Here is a 21,473-nt window from a genome sequence, read left to right as displayed (position 1 = left end):
GAATGATCACCTCCCAGAGGAGGAGAGTATGATGGCTTTGGAGTCATCCAGGTCTGGGTTTCAAGTCCACATCTAACCTGCCTCTTACTTCTGGGACTTAGATGGGTTAACCCTCCCCAATTCTACCGCCCTGTGATCAAAGTGGAAATAAAGATCTCTTAAGAACACCCACTCCCACATCTCACAGGGTTGTTCTAAAGGTTAAATGAGACCTTTGTGTAAACTCCCAATACATAATAGATACCTGATAAATATTTATTCCTTCCCTACTTTTTCTTTCTTATATCCACTCTCTATTTCCCCCTTTTTAACTAAAGTATATATGGGTGAGGATAAGTTAAATGTCTCATTCACAATTTAGAAATTAAAGAATGGGATGATCATTTACCTTTTCCTTTCTCTCTCTTCTAAACCCCTCGGGACTCTTGCTAACCCTAACACCCAACCAAATCAGTCAGCCCAGCAACCAATGGGTATTTGAGAACCTCCTCCATGCTCAAAGGTTGTGTGTGTGTGTGTGTTGAGGTAATGGAGGTGCAAGAGACATGAGGTTCTTTTCTCTTACTGAAATAACCTTATAGTAAAAATAAAATGAAAATCAGAAGGAAAGCTATCCTCCCACATGCAGGCTATACTCTCTAATACACAAATACTGTTCATCCTTCAAGCCCAGGCCTAAGCACATAACCATAGTTTGAGGGCACCCAGAGACCATCAAGTTCAAACTCCTCTTTTTGCATGATGTCCAGAGAAGGGAAGTTGTGGCTGAAGGCCACAAAGTAACAGAGCGAGAGCTAGAACCCAAGTCTTCTCACCTACTGGCTGGAATTCACTGACTTTTATTTCTTAATGTTTTCCTTCTCCTATTATTACTGGTAGTAATTATAATAATAATTAAGTAATATTTGCTGAGTGCTTACTATACAGCAAAGATAAATCTATGTACAGACCCATGTAATACTTCAACTAAACCCATAATGTAGGGTCCATTATTGTCTTTTTTTAATATAATTTTATTGATTTCAGAGAGGAAGAGAGAGTGAGACAGAGAGATAGAAACATCCATGAGGATAATCATGGATTGGCTGCCTCCTGCACGCCTTGACCGGGAATCGAACCGTGACTTCCTGGTTCATAGGTCGATGCTCAACTACGGACCCATGCTGGCCAAGCCATTATTGTTTCTTTTTTTTTTTAATAAATGAGAAAGCTGTTTCCAATTAATTTAGGCACAGGGAAACATCTGCTAAATGGAGGAGCTGGGCATGAACACAACAGGCTGGTTCTAATCTAAAGCCTTACTCACAAACCACGGTTCATTCCACCTTCCTCATTCCTACTGGAAGTAGATTCTCCCACTTTAACAGTTGGCTTGTGTCTTTGCTTCCATGTGGTCCTTATAGAAGGACCTGCCAGCCAGCTTGGCTTCATAGGACAATTCCATGTCTTGAAATTGTGGGTTTATGCCCAGCTCTTCAATGTTATCTCCTTAAACGCCCAGAATTTTCTCTCATGACTACCACAGCCACTTATAGTATTCCTTCCCTCATTTGTTCATTCATTGATTAATTTAACAAATGCCCAAACAAGTACCCTCCCTGGGTCAGGCATCTGGCCAGGTGCTGGGGACAGATCATTAAAATAAGACAAGTTCAAGTTGCTGACTTTCATTACTGGAAGTGAGGGGTAGAGATCAGGGAGCATGAGACACACAGTAAAATTGTAAACAGGTAAATGATCAAGATAATTTCCCACAGTAAAAGTCCTTCAGTGACCATCAAAGAGCACAAGATCACTGGCATGATAAAAAGTGATCAGCTAGTGTCAGTGCGACATCCCTCTGGAAGCTCAGACACAGGCCTTCCAAAGCAATTTCCAGCATAAATACCATCGCTGTTTCTTTTCAGCAAACAGTGTCAGATTACCAAGAACACAAATAACAAGATTTATGCTTGCCAATACCGCACGCTCTGAAGAGCAAAAACCAAAAGCTAAAGGATCAGCCATTTTATCTACCTCTCTCAGCACCATTTTGACAATTTCCTCTTTTCTAACCACATAATTATACTTAGCAAAGGCCTTATTGGAGAGTCTATCTTAGCCGAGGCTAATGTCATCTCTAAATAGGGCCACTAATTGGAAGGATCTCATCTGTATTCCACGTGTGGTGGTCCTATGGGCTGAGGTGAATGGCAGAGCAGGTCCTGTGGCTGGGCTTTGAAGGACAACCTGTGGGTGCTGTCCTCCTGTCTCCTGTTGGATATGCTTCTCCTTAGCTGTGCTGGGTAAGAGGGTGAGGATGCAAGGCCTTCTCTGGAGAACTGCAGTCTCCATCCTCAAAGCCTTTACTATCCCAATTCCCACTTCACAGCACCGTTCACATGACGTTGTTAGCACACTTTCTTTCTTCCTGATGAGGTGGACAGAAGCAAGGATTGCTACAACCCCAGTTTTATTGATGAGAAATGCAGGACTCTAAGAAGTTAAGGAACTCACCTGAGTGTACACATCTGGGAAATGGCGAAGCCCAGGATTGATTCGGGGTTTCTGACTTCGAACCTCTAGCAGTCAGGGTCCCAGTGGCAAATAGCCATTCCAGGTATGCCCTGCTTTCTGAAAGTTTGTGTTATACGACTTCACTTTTATGAAAGGCCTGCATTAGTACAATAATGACTTTTTTGTAATGGTGAAATTCCTCTTTGGATTTCTCTTAGCGAAAACAGGTACTAATGTAGGACTTTCATAAAGATGAAGTAGGGTAATGCAAACTTTCGGAAAGCAGGGGCTAGTCTTCGCTTTACACCATTTTGGCTTAGGAAAGTTTTCATAAGAACTCTCTACTTTCAGATAGCAAAGAAAACCTGTATACTGAGATTTGGCAATTTGAAAAGAGAATATAGTACTCTACTCTCCCCTAGGACACTGTTTCGCTTTCCATGATTTCAGTTACCCACAGTCAAATGTGGTCTGGAAATATTCAGTGGAAAATTCCAGAAATAAATCATAAGTTTTAAATTGTGCACTATTCTGATCATGTGATGAAATCTCATGCTGTCCCGCTCCGTCATACTTGGGAAGTGAATCATCCATTTGTCCAGCATATCCACACTCTCAATACACTGCCCACCAAGGTATGGCAGTGCTTGTGTTCAAGTCACACTTATTTCACTTAATAATGGCTCCAGAGTGCAAAAGTAGTGATGCTGGCAATTTAGATATGCCCAAGAGAAGCTGTGAAGTGCTTCCTTCTCAGTTTAATAAGGAAAGGGGAGGAGGGAATGTATGTTGAGGTTACCGAGGTCTACAGTAAGAACCAATCTCTGTCCATAAAATTGTAAAGAAGGAAAAAGAAATTTGTGCTAGTTTTGCTGTTGCAACTCAAACTATAAAAGTTATGATCACGGTATGTGGTAAGTGCCTAGTTAATACAGAAAAAGCATTAAATCTGTAGGTGGAAGCCACGCACAGAAAATGTGTTCTAATGGACAGCAGTGTGTTGAGCCAGAGAGCACTGAAGCTACATGAAGACCTCAGCAAGGAAATGAGGGACACCAAGCCAGTTACTGCAAGGAAGAAATTGTCACCATGAAATATTTTGAGTGAGAGAGAAAAGATATACATTCATATAACTTTTATTACAGTATATTCTTATAATTGTTTTATTAGTTTTTAATCTTTTACTGTGTCTAATTTATAAATTAAACTTTACATATGTATGTATAGGAAAAAACATCATATATATATATATATATACACACACACACACACACACAGACACATACACACACACACACACACACACACTATTCAAGTGTCAGGCTTCTATTTGGGGTCATGGAACATAACCTCCATGGATAAGATAATTACTATAAGATATTAAAGGAATTATTTACAGAAGTATGGGCAGGGAGTAGATCAACAACAAGGAGTTGTACACTACTACAGAGTTTGTACTTTTTAATAAAGAACTGGGGAATCTTTTCCCTCCTATGCTTGAAAAGGCAGGGAACCCAAAAACGGCCACCTAATAGGGCCTATGGCTTACAGTCCTGTGGCACAGCCAACCCAAGGTAACCCCACAGAGAAGGAGCCAGGGGAATAGAGACTCTCTCCTCCCTCCTGCCTATTTTCCCTGCTGATGACATCCAAAGGACTTTAGATGGCAAAGAAGCCCCCAGTGCAGCCCATGCAGGTCAGCCTGCTGGGACGCAGCCTGCTAGAATGCAGAGTGGAGAAGAGAGGAGAGAGAAGACACTGTGCCCAGGCTTCAAAGCTTCTCCACCATCCACTGTCTCCCCCTGGAGGGAAGACTGGAGCCAATACCTAAGTACACTCCCTTCTAAAGTGATTGCTCATCTTGCAAATATCGGGTCCCCTTTTTCATGTGGCACTTGGCAAGCATGAGCTCTAAGGCAAGGCTGTATGTTAAACAGCTTCGCGGATATGGTAAAGGTTGCATTCATTTTCGTCTCTGCGAAAATCTGGACTGCGGATTTCAGAGTCACCCCCAAGACTTAAACCCATCTGTGAGGTGCCGGCACGGCCATGGCATACTCAGCCCTAGGGCACCTTATGGACCGCACCAGCTCCACCAGGTTCAGTGACCCTGAGTGGGAGCGGTGAAGGACTGAGAAAAGATAGACAAGGGAATGAAAGCTGGGACTCGGTGGGACACTGCTTCCCTGATGGGGACCCAGCAGCGCCATGGACTACAAGCCGTGTCTTTATTTTATAGCCAGATGCCACGAGGCAAAGTAAGGGCATGGCAAGATGCTTACAACATTCTCTGTGGGTTTTGATCCTACTCAATTACATGCACCTGATCAAGCTTTGTTTACTTGCAGCCTATATCACTTAGGCACGTGAGGCCAGTGTTCAGACCCTAGGTTCAAGTTTACAACTACAGCTGGTGGCTATAATTGTGCTGGAAGGGCTCTGCCCTCCAGGCTGGGACTTGCACATGGCCACAAGAGGACTGTGCCCTCTCATCAGTCCAAGGCTTGAACCTGTCCAAACACTGTAGCCACACCCCACACCCATCTGCAGATGTCGACTGCATTGCAGCATGGCTCTAACTCCAGAGGAGGTAAGTAGCATCCCCGCAAAGCTGGGGATCCAACTTGCAGTTTACATATAGCAGGAAAAATAAAAAATAAAATCAAGATAAGACAAGGAGTCAACATCAGGTAATTAGCGAAGGCAAGGTCTGGATCTCCCCTGAGGACAGAAAGGGCTGTCCTGCCAGGGAGATGCTATGGAGTGGGGCTGGCAGGGGAGCTATGAAGCTCTGAGAAGGAATCCAGCAAACCGATCAGATGGAGAAGCAGGCATCAAAAACCAGGAATCAGTGGACCAAGAAGAGAGGAGGAGGAGGCAGAGGATGTGGGAAGGCAGGCCTGGGCAAAGCTGCAATCGGGCACTGGCTAAAATGGGCCTCCATAGCACATTGTGGGAAGGAGGGCTGTGTTTACAGGACCAGCCAGAGGGCCATCGCTACAGGCAGATGAGCAGGGACCAGGTTTCCCAAAGTGACAGCCTAACAAGAGCTGCCCCTGACACAGGGCTGATGGATGGCGGAGGCGGGAGCAGGATGGCCTCTCCAACCTGCTCACATTCTGTCCTCCATTTGATCATGACCTTGAAGAGCCATGTATACAAATGACCACTGATCAACCAGATACTGGCATCATCTCCTTGGATTTGTCCTCCTGCTCACTCTGCTTCACAGAAGAATCATCATGGTCAAATTCAGCAGCAGCAGCATGGAGGTGTAGACTGAACTCCAGGCATGGGGCTCAACTATTCATATGCTGGTGCCACTGTTCACAGCCTACCCAAGGGCCACTTCCTCCTCTTCTTTGCTCAAAGTGCCTCAGTTCTGTGGATGGAGCAATGTGCCAGCTCCATGGTAAGAAGGATGATTGGTCTGTGAAGATCATGGTGACCCCCTTTCCCCTCTGCTAGGGGAAAGCATGCCAGGGATGACAGGTAAAAGGATATAAAGTATAAACAGGCCCAGATGACAGTCCGAGCATCAACTCATTTCAGGCACTGTCTCCACTATACTTCCTGCTTACGGGAACACTATATGCCCTTAATTTTAAGCCTCTGTTATTTGCAACCAGGAGAGCCCTATCAAATCCATGAACATTGTCACTTTTCATTCCAGTCTCATGAGGGAGGCATTATTATTAGCCATATCTGATGACTGAGGCTTGGGAAAGTTATTTGCCAAGGGTCACGAAGCTAGTGGCAGAGCCAGAGTTGAAGCCCAGGGCCGTCCAACTACAAAAGCTTGTGTGCTCAGCCACTAAGCACACTGACTCCTTGCCTGACCCAGGACAGCATCGGCTCCCCTTCAGCCACACAAACAAAAATGTAGCCTGATGCCTGTGCTCAGAGCAGCTGACCCTCATCACACACCCGCTTCAATCTTGTAACTCCCATCTCAGCACAGGCTAATTGCCATGGTTGCACCTCGCTACATGGCTGAGACAGGGCACACTGACCCAGAGGCAGGGACACTTGGCTCCCTGCCTCGTTTCTATAGTCACTGCTGTGTGTGACCGGCCAGAGGCATGGATTACAGCCCAAAGTAGGAGGCTAGAGGCCTACAGGTGAATGCTGCTCCACACACCGCCAGGCACAGAGCTGCCCAGACTTCCGACAAGAAACAGAACAGCCCCCATTCCTCCTGAATACATTCCTGCTGCTCATCAATGGTCTATCGGGCTTTATTCTGTGAAATGAAAAAGCATATTGAAGAACAGTGCATATAGGGCTGTCTCATTATTGAAAAAAATGTGTTTGCATATGCAAAGAAAAAATCTAGAGAAGGGAAATAAAATTGTTAATGATCACTTCCGTGGAATGGAATAAGGGCAGGGTGATGGGTATTGTATGGTTTTAAATAGCTTGCACCTTTCATATTTTTATGTTATTCAGTAGTCTTATTACATATTTTGTAATTTACATGGGGAATGCATTATAAGAAGTTTTAGATATCCAATTACATAAAGCTAAAACATACCTATACTGCAAAAAATTTCACCCCAACCTTCACACTGTTCCTTAGAATTTCTCTTCTTATAACTTCCTGTATATGTGGTTCTTTTTTTTAATTTTCTGGAACAGGCAAGTACCTTTCATAATTTAAAAACAAATTAAAGAATACATCCACTGAGTGTCACAATAAGGCTGTATCAAAACAGCATAGGACACTCATGAAACCCTGCCAAAGGTTTAATTTAATGAGTAACAGGGGAAACCCCCACTGTGGGCCCCAAATGCAGTTTTAAGAAGCACACCCACAGAATTTCATGATGGTGATATGTCCACCATGCAGGCAACACACAAACACATGTGCCCAAAAGTGCTTGCTCTCCAGCAGAGGGGGCACATACCCCTCCTCCTCCCGGGGATGGGCATATGCTCCTACCCTCCCTGTAAATTGCCTCCACTCCCTCATGCCTTCCAGAGCTCCCTCCAACATGTAAATTCAACTTGAGAGCAAGGCACAGTTCACTTTGTGCTGTGAATCAGAATGGGAAATCACCAAAAGCCTTTTATAGATTAACTGCCTTCCTCAAAAAAAGGATAATCCTCAAAAGTTCAAAGCAGAAATGCTAGGATTACTTCACCATTCCTTCAGCTTGATATTTAAAAAGCACATTAAAATTTGCAACACACATTCCCATGCAGGTTCTCATTTGATCTTCACAATAACCCTGTACAAGTAGACTGGGTAGAGGTGATGCCCATTCTGTACAGATGAGGAGATCAAGGCAAAGAACAAGGAGACTGAACTAATGAAATCATCTAGAAGGCTAGAGTCACAAGCCAAAAGCCACAAATACGGAGCCCTATGTTAGAGCTCTTCCATGTATACATTCATCCAGGAATCACAAATGTGTGTTCACTACCTGTTAGGTGACAGGGCTATAAGATACACCGTGGATACAACAGTGAGCTATCGGGGTGCTTACAGCCCATGGGAAAGGCAGACTTCAATAAAACGATCAAAAACTACTCTGAACAGCCTGGCTGACATGGCTCAGTGGTTGAGTGTCGCCCTATGAATCGGGAGGTCACAGTCTGATTCCCAGTCAGGGCACATGCCTGGGTTGCAGGCTTGATCCCCAGTGTGGGGCGTGCAGGAGGCAGCCGATCAATGATTCTCTGTCGTGATTGATGTTTCTATCTCTCCCTCTCCCTTTCTCTCTGAAATCAATAAAAATATATTTTAAAAAACTACTCTGAATAAAATGAACGCTATTCTATGATGAAAATGTGAAACAGACAAGAGACTTCTTTCTTTTGTCATGAAAATTAAGGATAAGTTAAAGCAAACTTGACATGCTAGAACTAGCATGTACAGGGATCCTGTGGCTTAAATGGACATGATACACTTTTAAAACTAAGAGAACTTGAAGTCAAAGGAATGGGAAATCTAATGCAATAAAGAAACACACACCAGACTGCAAAATTTTCGTATACTATATTAAGCATTGTGACCTTTAGTCTAAAACTAAAGGAGGCCATTAAATGAGCTTATGTGAATATTGGAGTTGGAAAGGAATATGGTGATCAGATTTGCAGTGGGAAGTCCTTGTAGATCACCCTAATGCCCAGGAAAAATTGCCATCATGAAAATTCCTCAGAATTCAATGTGCTCACCTATTTCCTGTGCCTTCCTGCAGGCTCTAGGATGTATCTAATTAGATATCAATAAAAGAAGCATTAACAACAAATGCCCACCTAAATGGGGTCCCCCACCACCCAACCATTTATATCACCACCAGTAGTTTTTAATGTGACCTTGTGATTGAGAAGTCACCTTAAAGAACACAGTTTACCACCTTGAAATGGTGAATATCGAAATTTAGATTGGAGCTGTGTAAAACCACCTGTGTAACACTGGAGACCAGCGTAATGCAGCTATTTCACATTTGAAGAAATAGCCGAATGGCTCATTTGCAGTCAGTCATGATTTAAGATTAGGTCCTTGGCCATTACACATCAGCACAGAGGCACATGCAAGGCATACAAATCATAGGAGGAGGACGGGCCGTTCGAAGGCCTGACCCAACATTATCTCTGTGGTATTGAGGTTGTGAACCTGTCGATCAACATTCTAGATTCTAGGGAAAAAGGAGAGTCTTTAAATCTAAAAATAACACCACATAAGCCTTCTAGAGACTAAAGACCAACAGTGGTTGGAATGTATAACGAGGTAGATTTTGATCCAACAGGAAAGTAGCTGCGTGAGGTGAGCAGCATCCCAGTCTCAGAAAATAATACATCAAACTTGGCTTTTGTTTCCGTTTATAAATGGGATACCTGACAGCAGTGATTTTCAACTGGTGTGCTGCAGGAATTTTTAAAACATACAATAGCTAACTATTTAGTCAGGGGCACCAATCTCTTTCCCCTTAAATTATCAAATAAAAAAATGACAACAGGCAACACAACAATAGCCATCCGGTGGGAATGAGTCAAAATTATGCCTATTTTTGGTCATATTGGCAAAAAATATTGTTTGGTGTGCCGCAGAATTTTAGTATTTGGTTTATGTGTGCCATGAGATGAAAAAGGTTGAAAATCGCTACCTTAGACAGTTTTCCAGGAGAAGTTAAAAGTGTTACCTTGTCACATAGGGGTGCTGACAAGAGGAAGGAGGAGGAGGAAGAGAAGGAGAAAAGAAGGTGGAGGGCCTGGTAGAGAGTAAACTGCCTAAAAGAAGACTAAGGAAGGACCTCTGGTCTCTAGCTGCCCCTGACTTACTGTGAACCCCTGGACAAGTCACTTCTCCATAATGATGCAATAGCCCACCTTCAAGGGCTGTAGGAAAGATCAAGTAAACATAAACATCATCCCTAATGGCACAGAAAACACTAACCTCAACTCAGTTAACAGCTGAGCAATAAGTCTGAGTTTCCCTTGCAGGGTGCTGGGCCTCTGAGGACAAAATGCAAAGAATTCAGGAAATGTGTATCACGCGTTCCCCAACTCCTTCCTTGCTTATGCTTCAGTGACAGCACAGAGCTGGAGAGCAGGTGTTAGCAAAAGAGCAACCGAGTGGATTAGGTGTCCTGCTGAGGACATACCAGGACGTAGCACAGCCTGAGGCTGTTTACCTCCGGTGGAAATAAAATTCCATTCTGAGTCATAAGGGCACTCTGAGTGTCCCAAAGAAGCCAGCTGAAGCCCCCTCCCCCCACAAGCTGTGTGTGAAATTCACTGTCAGGAAAGGCGATGCCCTCAGACTAATGGACATTAATGAGTACAGATGTAGCGTGACATTCCTGGGGAAGAGAGTTAGAGGTGGCATCATGCAGGCCCTGGGAGGAGGAGGGAAATTATTTCCACTCTAATTGCCCAGGAAAACCCTCAGGTGAGGGCCCAAGCACATTAACCCACTGGTTTAGTGGCTCTGGAACTGCTGGGAGAGGCACTCACAAAAAGTTCAGAAGGATGAACTGAGGGACAAAAGTCAATTGGATTTGAGGTCAGAGCAGGGGAAAAGAGTGCAGAGAAATATTTTTCTTCCAAGCCTCACACCCCACCCATATGAGACCCCCTAAAAGAAAAACAGCCAGACAAGGACAGCTATAAATGTGTTTCCTTGCTTCCAACTGCTCTGGCTGTGATTATTTATAACATTAATTTAATTAAAGTTTCCATAGAGATAGATGAATTTCTTTACGGTAGTGTGCAAAATCAATTCTTTTCAATGGCAACATCAGTAACCCTTGTTCTACATAGAAAACTAATGCATATTTGGAAATATTTTTCAATTAAAAAGTTCTCATGGCTCATGCATATTTTATCCCCCAATGCTCTTTTCTAATGAGTGAGGCATAAAGGAACAGAGACAACTAGTATATAAATGTACATTTTTAAAAAAAATAGATTTCATAATATGTATTGTTCTGGTTTGATGTTTTATTTTCTCTTTGCTTTCCTTTAAAAAAAAATAACCATGCATATCCATCACAAAAGGACAGAGTAAAATTATAACAATAAAGATGCAAGCATTGATATCTTTTCCTACAAGAAAACATTTATTTCTCTTACAGTCTAGTATTTCCCTTCCATTTGTCCTGTACAGACCCAGGTCCATACAGATACAATACAATCCAAAATGTGTCTGAAGGCATGTAGATGAAATCACTAGGAGCTGGAAATGCCGTCTTATCTTCCTCTCTATCCTAATATAGGTTGGGCCCCATGTATGCAATAAAGTGCCTTCTTGTTAATCTACTCATCACCTCAGGTAGCCAGCAAATCCCCATGTAAAGTTTGATTCTATTGTATTTCTTTCTAGTCCTTTCCATTTGCAACTTTGAAAGCCTGAGAGTGCAGGTTGCTAGGGTGAGATTCAGGGCACTCATTCATCAGCCACTTCAATTAATCCTTTCACCTCCTACCTCTGTCTGCCATTGAGGCCATGGTTAACCAAAGGTATATTTAAATCCATCAGGAAACAAGTGGAAAAACTAAAGGTTCTTGAAAAGACAAAATGAGAAAAGGTCTTCTACTGATGTCATTACAAGACAGGGTAAAGTTAAACTTGGAACCCACCTAAGGAGGTTGAAATTAATAAGCCACAGGGTACACAGCATGGGCAGAAGTGGTGGGGGGAAGTCAGTAGAATGAAACATCCAACACAGTAATGTTTGAACAATTAACCACTCCCTACTTGGCCAAAGGATCTATAACTTTGCATGTATTACATTGGCCACCTTGATATTTATATTCATCCTCTCCCATTATTTAAATCTCTACAGTTTGGTAGCAAAGTACTTTTCCCCTTCAGAGAACGTGTTATGTCTTTCAACAGCATAACTATCCATCATCTGCTGGCTACAGTACACTGCTCTATCTTGTAAGTCACCAAACTACCAAGGTCCCCATGACCAGGGCAGCCTGCATGCCCACACCCCACTCCTCCCCAAAGGCTGTCCACTGTCACATGTCTGGGGCAATGAACACTGGAAGAAATAAAGAGCACAAGGTGGAGAGAACAAGACACCAACATCCCTTAGCCTCCAAAAATGCATATTTGGCATTTACTCCAGCAAGGAGGGTGCACGTGAGAATAAAAGAGATGGCCATCTAGGGTAAGTAGTCTTTGCTCACCAATAGCATGTTGCACTGTCTATCCACATTTCAATTCAGATGATTCAACCCCCCTGGTGGTCTACTACAAAAGTGTCCCCGTGAAGATGGCATGCTGAGTTGTTCTCCATAATCCTGAAGGTGTGTGTGTGTTGGGGGGGGGGGGGGGGGAGAAGTGCATGCCCATTACTTAAGTATCTCAGAGATGCCCAGGTCAAAGTTGGAAATCACCTAATCCTAGCCCCTTATTATATACCTAGAGAGCTAAATAACTAACTTTCCCAGGTACATAAAAACTTAATTTCTTTCAGCTCAAGTTTTCAGTCCAGAATATCTTTGTGCTACTAGTAAAAGCCAAAATTTCTAAGTAGAAAAGCAAATAGTGCATATTTTATTTAGGCAACCCAGGAAATTATAACAAATGAAATTTCCCACTCAGTAAAATTTCTCCTGGCAACCTGAACTCCAGGTTTTTAAAGTTGCAAATGGAAAAGACTAAAAAAACACACAATAGAATCATCCCTTTACACAAGGGTTTGTTGGCTACTTGCAGCCATGGGTAGCTTAACAAGAAAGCACTTTATTGCATACACAGGGCCCAAGATATATTAGGGTAGAAAGGAAGATAAGACGGCATTTCCAACTCCTAGTGATTTCATCTACATGCCTTCAGACACATTTTGCGCTATATTGTGTCGGTATGGGCATGGGTCTGTCTCTCCATGCAGGCTCTCCCTCACTGCCAACTTGATACCACTCTCCCATATATACTTTTCTCCCACTGACCCTATGATTGGCTTTGTAATACTTACAAGATGAACCTCATTCCAAGTCCAATTCTTATGTGACTGGCACACCATCAAATCACACAGTGGCAAAACTGTGAAGCTGCAGAAAATGTCATATGCTCTCACTTGGAGTGTTAAGAAATTAAGAGGCTCTTCCACATCCCCAGGAGCTCTCCCTTGTGTGATCTCCCAGACCTGATTGTCTCTACCAAGAATCCAGTAATCCATCATGTATTCCCTTGTGACATCTCTTACACTGTTACTTAAATTTACACACGGGGATATCCTGTCTTCCTAACTCGCTTGTCATATCTTTCTGGACAGAGGATCTGGAGCTGTTGGGTTAGCTGGACAAGAGGCATACACTGGCTCCTCAATTAAATTGTAGTTCATTTGATGATGAGTCTTGGGCATGTGTTCCTGTTTGTGACGTGAATAATATATCAGTGGGGAACCAGGAGATTGAGAGTCTTGGCCCGGCTCTCTTGGAAGTTGTAACCTCTGATAGTCATTTCTTAATTTCCCTCTCCTGATTGTAAATGAAAATGTTGGTATGAAATCAATGCAGTACATTATACATGTCGCTTAACTACCTTAGGGAATGGGAGGTCTAACAAGATGATGTTAGTAAATACTTCAGGAGCTCCCTCGAAAGGAAGATGTCATATCCTCGTAGTTCATAATGAAAACCTAGAGCTATAAGCAGATGCTCACATCCTGGAGTTACTCTGAAATGTTAGACAGACACCTTGAATTACTGACTTATTCAGTGACTTGCAGTAAGTTAATTTTTCTGATTCTGCCTGCAAAAATTGAATGTGCTCCTCAGTGAAAAAACAGCATGTGTTACACATAAAATCTACGTAGGTTCATTGTCTAAACTAAAATCACTGAGTTAACCCCTTGTCAGAGTGACTATCAAGATGCAGGAGTGTGTGTGTGCACATGTGTGTGTGTGCGCACATGCACTGCACACACTTGCACAGTCTGAACTAATGAGGCCAGAGTTCGGAGCTCTGTTGCAATGTGACTGTGGGAGAGAATTTTTCCCAGCACGAGGGAAGAGGAGGTTGGCTTAGAGTGAGGACACTGCATATGACAAAACGTGCTGCCGAAGTCTAGGTGAATGTACATTTGATTACCAACACCTTTGAGTCCAGCCGTTAGCTGTTGAGAACCTCAGCTCCACTGTCACTTCAAGACCAGATGCTGGGAGTGACTATTTGCAGTTCTCTCCACTGCTCAGCTGCTAATGGGCGCTGTCAATTCAGCCAGCTCATAAGGCTCAGTCCAAGTCCACGCTTTCTCTGAATCCAGGGACCAGGGCCCGTCACTGTTGGGGGCCTGGAGGTTTCAGAGTTTAAAAATGACTGAATGAATAAGCCATGAACTTCCCGATGGCAAGGACTCTGTACCCTCCACAGCCTGGCAGAGATAGTGTGTCCAATACATTAATGTGATGGTTTGAGGGATCATTAAAAGTCACCAAATAAAGACAAGGAACGAAAATTCCTTTTGTGGTGAAGGAGAAAGAACAGTCGGGCCCTGACCGGTGTGGCTCAGTGGATAGAGCGTTGGCCTACGGACTCAAGGGTCCCAGGTTCGATTCCGGCCAAGGGCATGTACCTTGGTTGCGGGCACATCCCCGGTGGGGAGTGTGCAGGAGGCAGCTGATCGATGTTTCTCTCTCATCGATGTTTCTGACTCTCTATCCCTCTCCCTTCCTCTCTGTAAAAAATCAATAAAATATATTTAAAAAAAAAAAAAAAGAACAGTCGGGCACTAATCGCGCATCAGTGGATTCTGGGCTTTGAGAGATGGGGACAGGCTGCAGGGTGAGCTGGGAATGGAGAGGGAGAATCTGAGGAAGGTGAGGCCAGGCCTCTCGAGGCTTTGTTGGAAACTATTAATATAAAGGCAGCAGGAGGAAAACCTATGGCAGTAGAGATAAGCAGTCTGGCCACCCGACTGAATGATTCCTTTCATGTTTCTAGCTTGAGCTAAGCCGCTACCCACACTTCGGGAGCTTTTAGTTAGGCACAGCTAAACAGCTGAAGCCGAGAGAAAGGTGTCAGTCCAAGTAGTAGGCAGAAAGGGTTGAACTGCTGACAAAAATAGCAGTCGCTTTCCTTTGACAATTTGTGTAATCAGGTCAGAAAAGGCTCTGTTTCTCAATTCTATCCTTAAAGAGGTGGAAAATCCTGCCACACGTGCCGTGCCTCGGAGCAATGAAGGCACCTGGGAAATCATCTCCTCCTATTTTCACATGTTCTTATGGTCCCCGCACCTTTTGCAGCAGCTCTCCCCTGGAAAGGCTCCCTGGTATGGCCGTGACTATGTATTGGGAAGTACATGAGTTACACAGGGGCATGGAGGGGTGGGGAGGCTAATGTTAGATCCCAATTCAAAGTTTTGGCTCTATGCTTATTACATTATGTGATTGAGACCGAGTTGCTTATCTTCTCTGAGCCTTTCTAATTTCAAATCTGGGACTAATAAAAGTGTCCCCACATGGCTCTCCTAAGGAATATCATGCCGAGGACATTAACTAGCCTATTGTAAGTACCCAATAAATGTAGGGTCCTTCCCCGGCCCATGACAATGCAATGGGTTCTGTTCATAAGATTCTACATCTTACTAAACAACTCCAATGATCAGCAACATAAAACACGTAGGAGGAAAATACTAGAAAGGAGCAAACTGCTCACACTGCACCAGGCTCTTGCCTTTCCTCAGTTCCAAGTCCAGGGTCAATGGTCCCCACCGTTGGGCTGAAGAGCAGAGTGGCTAGAGCAGACACTCATGCATCAGATTTGGGTCCAAATCCTAGCACTGCCACTGATGAGCAGCGGAATTGCAGACACATAATGCAACCTCAGTTCCATCATTTTAAAATGAGAAAAATAACAGCATTGAATGTGGGGTGAATGAATTATGTAAAATGCTTAATTAGCACTGTGCCTAACACAGTCAACACGCAATAAATCTTCTCCATAACATCACCATTGATCGTCTAACAGGTAGAACTCTAATGGGTGACAGGTAGAGAAAAATAAGATAGCATAACTCTAAAGTAAAAGGAATAAAAAGTAAGTGTCTTCGGATGAGATGAAATGCATAGGTTAGAGTAAAAATTCAGCTGTAGTGAAATTCATTCTCCTGGGAGGGTGGCCAGGATAAGGAAGAGGAAACCAGTATCTCGACAAGGAACCCAGAGCTAGCGCCACTCTTAACTCAGCCAGTGCTGACCAGGAAAAAATCTGTGAAGAACATAAGTTTGTTTTGTGCACTAGGCACTACCTTCTCCTTAATCTTCCCTCCTCCTTACTGGGGTCTGCTTTGGGTCCTTAGTTTCTGAGGGACCCCCATTTATTTGTTGCACCCCAGCCTCTCCTCTGGCTTCTCCCCTCTAGCTAACCCCATGTTTTGAAATGCCAGTCCATGCACCAAGTCTCACTGCCTGCGTTAAACACTACATGTAGAGCTTGCTAAAAATATACCTTCTCAGTTTCCAGCCCTCAGGGTCTGATCCAGTGGGTCACATGGGGCCTGGTTTCCCATGTATTTTCTTAGAGGTTCTCCAATAATTCTTACATGCAATCTGGTTTGGGAACTATGTTTCTAGACTTCCAACACCAAAATCAAAATTTACCTCTCCTATGGCCCAGTCATTTCGGGCCTTTCTTTCCCCTGACCTTTCTGAAAAACTCATTTGTGTTTGGGTTCATGAATCATCAACTGGCAACAACTTTATTTTTCTCCTCCAAGATCTTACACAAAAAACAACATGTTATGGCATGAACGAAAGTATGAAAATTTTCAAGAGAAGGGAAAAAATATTTATAATCCCCTCCATCCATTCTTTATCAATAGGGCTGACCCTAGAATATATTGTGGATTCCAGCTCTCCCATACTCTCCTCAACTTTCCAGGTAGAGAGGTCAAGGTAGCCAAGAAGGACATACCATGGATGAAAGTTTGGAGACAAAGAGGCACGAGAGATGTGCAGAATAAATAATCATAATATCAACAATTACCATGTATTGAACACCAAAGGCCAAGCACCACCCTAAGCACTTTACATGGATCATTTAACATTCCCATCTATGAGAATATGTTAGTATTATTATTTCCAGTTTCCAAATTTTTAAAAGAAAATGAGATGCAAAGAAATTAACGTGCCCAAATTCACACAGCTAACACGTGGCTGAAGATGGGAGAAGAGGACATCTCGTGGGGACCAGAGAATTGCTGAAGTCATGAGACCATAGCTTAGCAGAGACATAGCATCTCCTCTCTCTCTCTCTCTCTCTCTCTCTCTCTCTCTCTCTCTCTCTTAATATATATATATGATTTTTTACAAAGAAGAAGGGAGAGGGATAGAGAGTTAGAAACATCGATGAGAGAGAAACATCGATCAGCTGCCTCCTGCACACCCCCTACTGGTGATGTGCCCGCAACCAAGGTGCATGCCCTTGACAGGAATCGAACCTGGGACCCTTCAGTCCGCAGGCTGACGCTCTATCCACTGAGCCAAACCAGCCAGGGTGCCTCTCTCCTCTTTATTCTTCTCTAGACAGAAGAATATTGGGGGAGGGGAATAGAATTTTGGAAGGAGAAAGCAAAAAATTGCATAGCAAAAAAACAGCAGTATCTCCAGGAGTTCTCAGTTGGGAATTACTAAGCTAGGGCTTTGAGGCCTCTCTCTGGCCAAGGACATAGGAGGATATGCAAGCCCCTTCCTCCGCTCTCCCATTTGGGCAGCATATGGGTGGTGGGTGGGGGAGCAAGAGAGCTACCAGACAGTCTTTGGTTCTAGAGAATTGAAGGAGATGATGAGCTCTTGAAGGTAGAAATGGAGATGGCAGCATGAGACTAGCTTTATTCAAGCTGCCAAGACCAAGACTACAGGGTAAAAAGCCAGTGGTTTCTATGGAAACTTTGTCCGTGCACACATATTATATATGCATAATTCTTCAGAAATCCAGAAAGTACCTTAAATAGATGACATCAAAATGGACCAAGAATTACTTCACATGGTAGAACTTCCCTTAAGACTGACACTAGTTTCTGTTCTTTGCCCTTGTAGATCTTTTCTGAAAGAGACTACAGACTTAGAGTGGGAATACATTAAATATCTCCTCATCAGTAGTGTAGTCTGCCCAGCTGGTATGGCTCAGTGGTTGAGTGTCAACCTATGAACCAGGAAGTCATGGTTCAATTCCCAGTCAGGGCACATGTCTGGGCTGCAGGCTCGATCCTCAGTGTGGGGAGTGCAGGAGGCAGCCGATCGGTGATTCTCTCATCACTGATGTCTGTCTGTCTGTCTGTCTGTCTGTCTCTCTTGCTCTCTCTCTCTCTCTCTCTCTGTCTCCCTCTCCCTTCCTCTCTGAAATCAATAAAAATATATTTATTTTTTAAAAAGAAGTGTAGTGTGGGGCTGATTGACCTTAGATTATCCTTCCTTCTGTTGGGTTCCGGAAGGGAGGCTGTCCCCAACATGCCTGTTCTTTATTCTGGGCCCAAGGGAGCAAGTCCTGTGGCCGAACAGTCATTTTCACTTTGATGGTACCATTAATGAGAACTAACAATTCATGGGCAGTGCTTGCATTGCAAACATTTCTCTATAATAGGACTCAGATCACTATCCAGAAGGATTTTCAGTGGGTTCTGGGAAGATGAAAACATTCCCCTTGACCACCATTACCCAGCTGCCCAGCTGCAAATGCTCCAATGGAGACCAATAGTCTCCTTTCTTCAGCTGGCAGTAAACCTGACCAATGATGGATATGGGGTACAGTATCTCCTTCACACCCCAACCCACCACCTCCTGTGAAACCCTCAGACCTCACAAATAGTCCTGTCATCCTCGAACGAGCTGGAAGGCTCATTCCTCTGCAGAGAATGGATGGTATCAAAGATTCAAAGACCAGCCTCTTAAAAAGCCTCCATTTGGAAAAGATATTTAAGCAAAGCTGTGCCTGATGAAGTGAAATAGAATTAGCCGCCTCAGTAGCACAGGCTTCTCGGATTCATTCTGAGGGAGGCTGGCTTATTCGCGTCCAAGGGGAATGAACTGAACAACAATACATCATAGTTAACTGTGATCACAGCTCCATGGAATTTCTGACGGTGCCTGGAGTACACCGAAGTGCACTTACTGTTCCCCAATCTGTAATCAACCTTTTGTACGTTTGTTCCTAATCACAGGATACGGTTTCATCCTAATGAACTGTTTTCTTAGCGTTTTACAGTTGGTCATTTCAGCACGTCTAAATGGGCTACTCGGTAGGTTAAATTACACTGAGGGTCCCTTGGTTTTTGTTTCCCGGCAAAGCTGAGAGGGGCTTGATTTCTCCCCTTTCCCATGGCTCGATTTCCAGGACAGATCATGAAAGATGAAAGATCAAAGGCAAAGACATACCTGTTGCAGTCGATGTGGAGGAGGAGGTGAGAGGCGCTAACTGACAGCGCGAGCTTGTGCCACTGTCCGTCTGCCATCCGGTACGGAAGGGCCTCCGTCCTGGGCTTCCCGTTATGTATGTAATGATACCGGATCTCATCCCTCAGACCACTGCTCTCCAGTTCAAAATAGCTGTATGTAGAGCAACAAAAACTGGTTTTATTTTCCTTCCAGACATCACAAGCATAATCAGTCCTTGCTACTTACTAGCTTACAACCACTTTACTCAGAATCTAAAATTAGTGAAACACAACACAATGAGCTACATCCCAAAATCAATTAGACCGCATGGAACCCAATTCACCTATTGTCTTAAGGCCCTTTTAGTGACGCACCTTGAGCCTCTAAAATGGGCATTAATTGATCCACCATAATGTAACTAACTGGCCACAAACTAATTAGCAAAGCACTGGGCAGTGTCTCTTAAATACCTAAAAACAGTTAGATCCCTCTTTCTATTGTCTGAAAAAGACCATTCACGTGGAATGGATTTATGTTATTTTTATTACTGCCATTTTTACTTTTTCAAGAATTAGAGAAAAATAGAAGTCATGTTGGATATCAGGGATTCAAATAAACTGTCAGAGTGAAGGACAGGGAAGAGATTAGTAAGGCTCTTCTTATCTTTTACTTCTCCCTGTACAGAAAGCTGTAAGTGACCACTATTCCTAGATATGTAGAGGAGGAAATGCTGAAGCTACTCACATATGGACCAGAATTTCAAATCATCTCATCATGTAATAAAACATGCAACTCACTTGTTTCTTTGCCCAGATTGTGATCATCTTTCCAGATCCATGAAAAACTCTTAGCACCCCCACTGTGGTCTGCGCTTCAGTCACAAAACACAGCTCGGACTTGGGGACACTCCTCAGACACACAGCAGGGCTGACACTTTCACGGGTGGCAGACCCATCTGTCTCCTGTGCTCTCCTGAAATGTGTCATCATCACTGGGCTTAAGCTCACTGTCAGGCATGGCATTGGGCCTTTAACATACACTATCTAATTTATCACCCACAAAAACCTATGAGGCTGATATTATTTTTTAACTATTAAAAACAGAGATTCTGGAATTCAACAGCATACCCAAGTCAGGATTTAAACTCAGGTATCATGTTGATGGCCTATGTACTTTCTACCCGTTTTCTGCCCATCTCAGAGGCAGGAGAAAAAGTAGAAAGGATGGTCTCAACTGGCACTATCTCGCAGCAACTCATTCATATAAACTCAAGAACTACTCGCCTACACAGGTAACCTGGCTCAATCCCCAGACTTGGAAGGACCTATTGCTTCTCCTTTCATCCACTGAGTTGTCCTGACCCCATTAGCCAGATCGTATTTAATCGAAAACATGAAATGCATCTTCTATGAGAACCAAAATGAATATATCATGAAACTCAGCCTCTATTATTCACGACCCGCAAATCTCACATCAGAGAAAAAGGCATATTTCTTGAGCATCTTTCACAGAGATCTTCCCAAGAGAGCAGGGCAAGGGGAAGCAGAGTCAAGTCCAGCCTCTGACCCATCGCATTTGCAGGAGGCAAAGAATCAGGCCCTAGGTCAGGTATACGATTGCGCAGGTTCCTGGGCCCACATACATACTTATTAGTAATAAGAAAAATAATACATATTTTATAAGACTATAAAAGAAGAAGTCCCTTAACTGAGAAGATTTTCATTTTAGGAGAATCCTCCAAGCAGCTAGGATATTAGAAGAATCAAACAATCAGAGAACTTCAAACATCAAGAACACCTTATAGATTACCTGGTCATTCATTAATTTATTCAAGACGTTACTAAACACACAGTGAAGGACTAAAAAAAGAATTTAAATATAGACCCTGTTCTCAAGATGCTTTGAGACTAATAGAAAGGAAAATAAAATATTTGTCTCTTCCACAAAACGCTAGAAACTGGCCTAAGAAAGAGGAACGGGAGGTATTTCTTGAGTGACTGACAAGCATCAGCAATGGGCCAATTGCTTTCATAAACATCATCTCATTTCATTTCTTCAAGGAAGATATTATTATCCCTGTATTACAGAGGAGTTCACATATGGTCAGAGATATCAAATAACTTGCGCAAGACAACACAGCT

At 43.3% G+C, this 21,473-nt stretch overlaps 1 protein-coding gene across 2 annotated transcripts in view; it reads right to left on the bottom strand.

Moving 5' to 3' along the window:
- Positions 1-21,473, bottom strand: part of NELL1 (neural EGFL like 1) — a 721,145-nt gene that overhangs the window by 606,005 nt on the left and 93,667 nt on the right. For both annotated transcript variants that reach the window (XM_080687783.1, XM_080687782.1), the window contains exon 4: positions 19,333-19,503. In XM_080687783.1, the coding sequence (XP_080543909.1) occupies positions 19,333-19,503 (171 nt within the window). The remainder of the gene's footprint in view (positions 1-19,332; positions 19,504-21,473) is intronic.

The sequence above is a fragment of the Plecotus auritus genome, assembly GCF_963455305.1.
Source record: "Plecotus auritus genome assembly, chromosome: 9".
In the NCBI taxonomy this organism is placed as follows: domain Eukaryota; kingdom Metazoa; phylum Chordata; class Mammalia; order Chiroptera; family Vespertilionidae; genus Plecotus; species Plecotus auritus.
The sequence above is the reverse complement of the archived record's forward strand: the minus strand, read 5'-3'. Positions and strand labels throughout refer to the sequence as shown.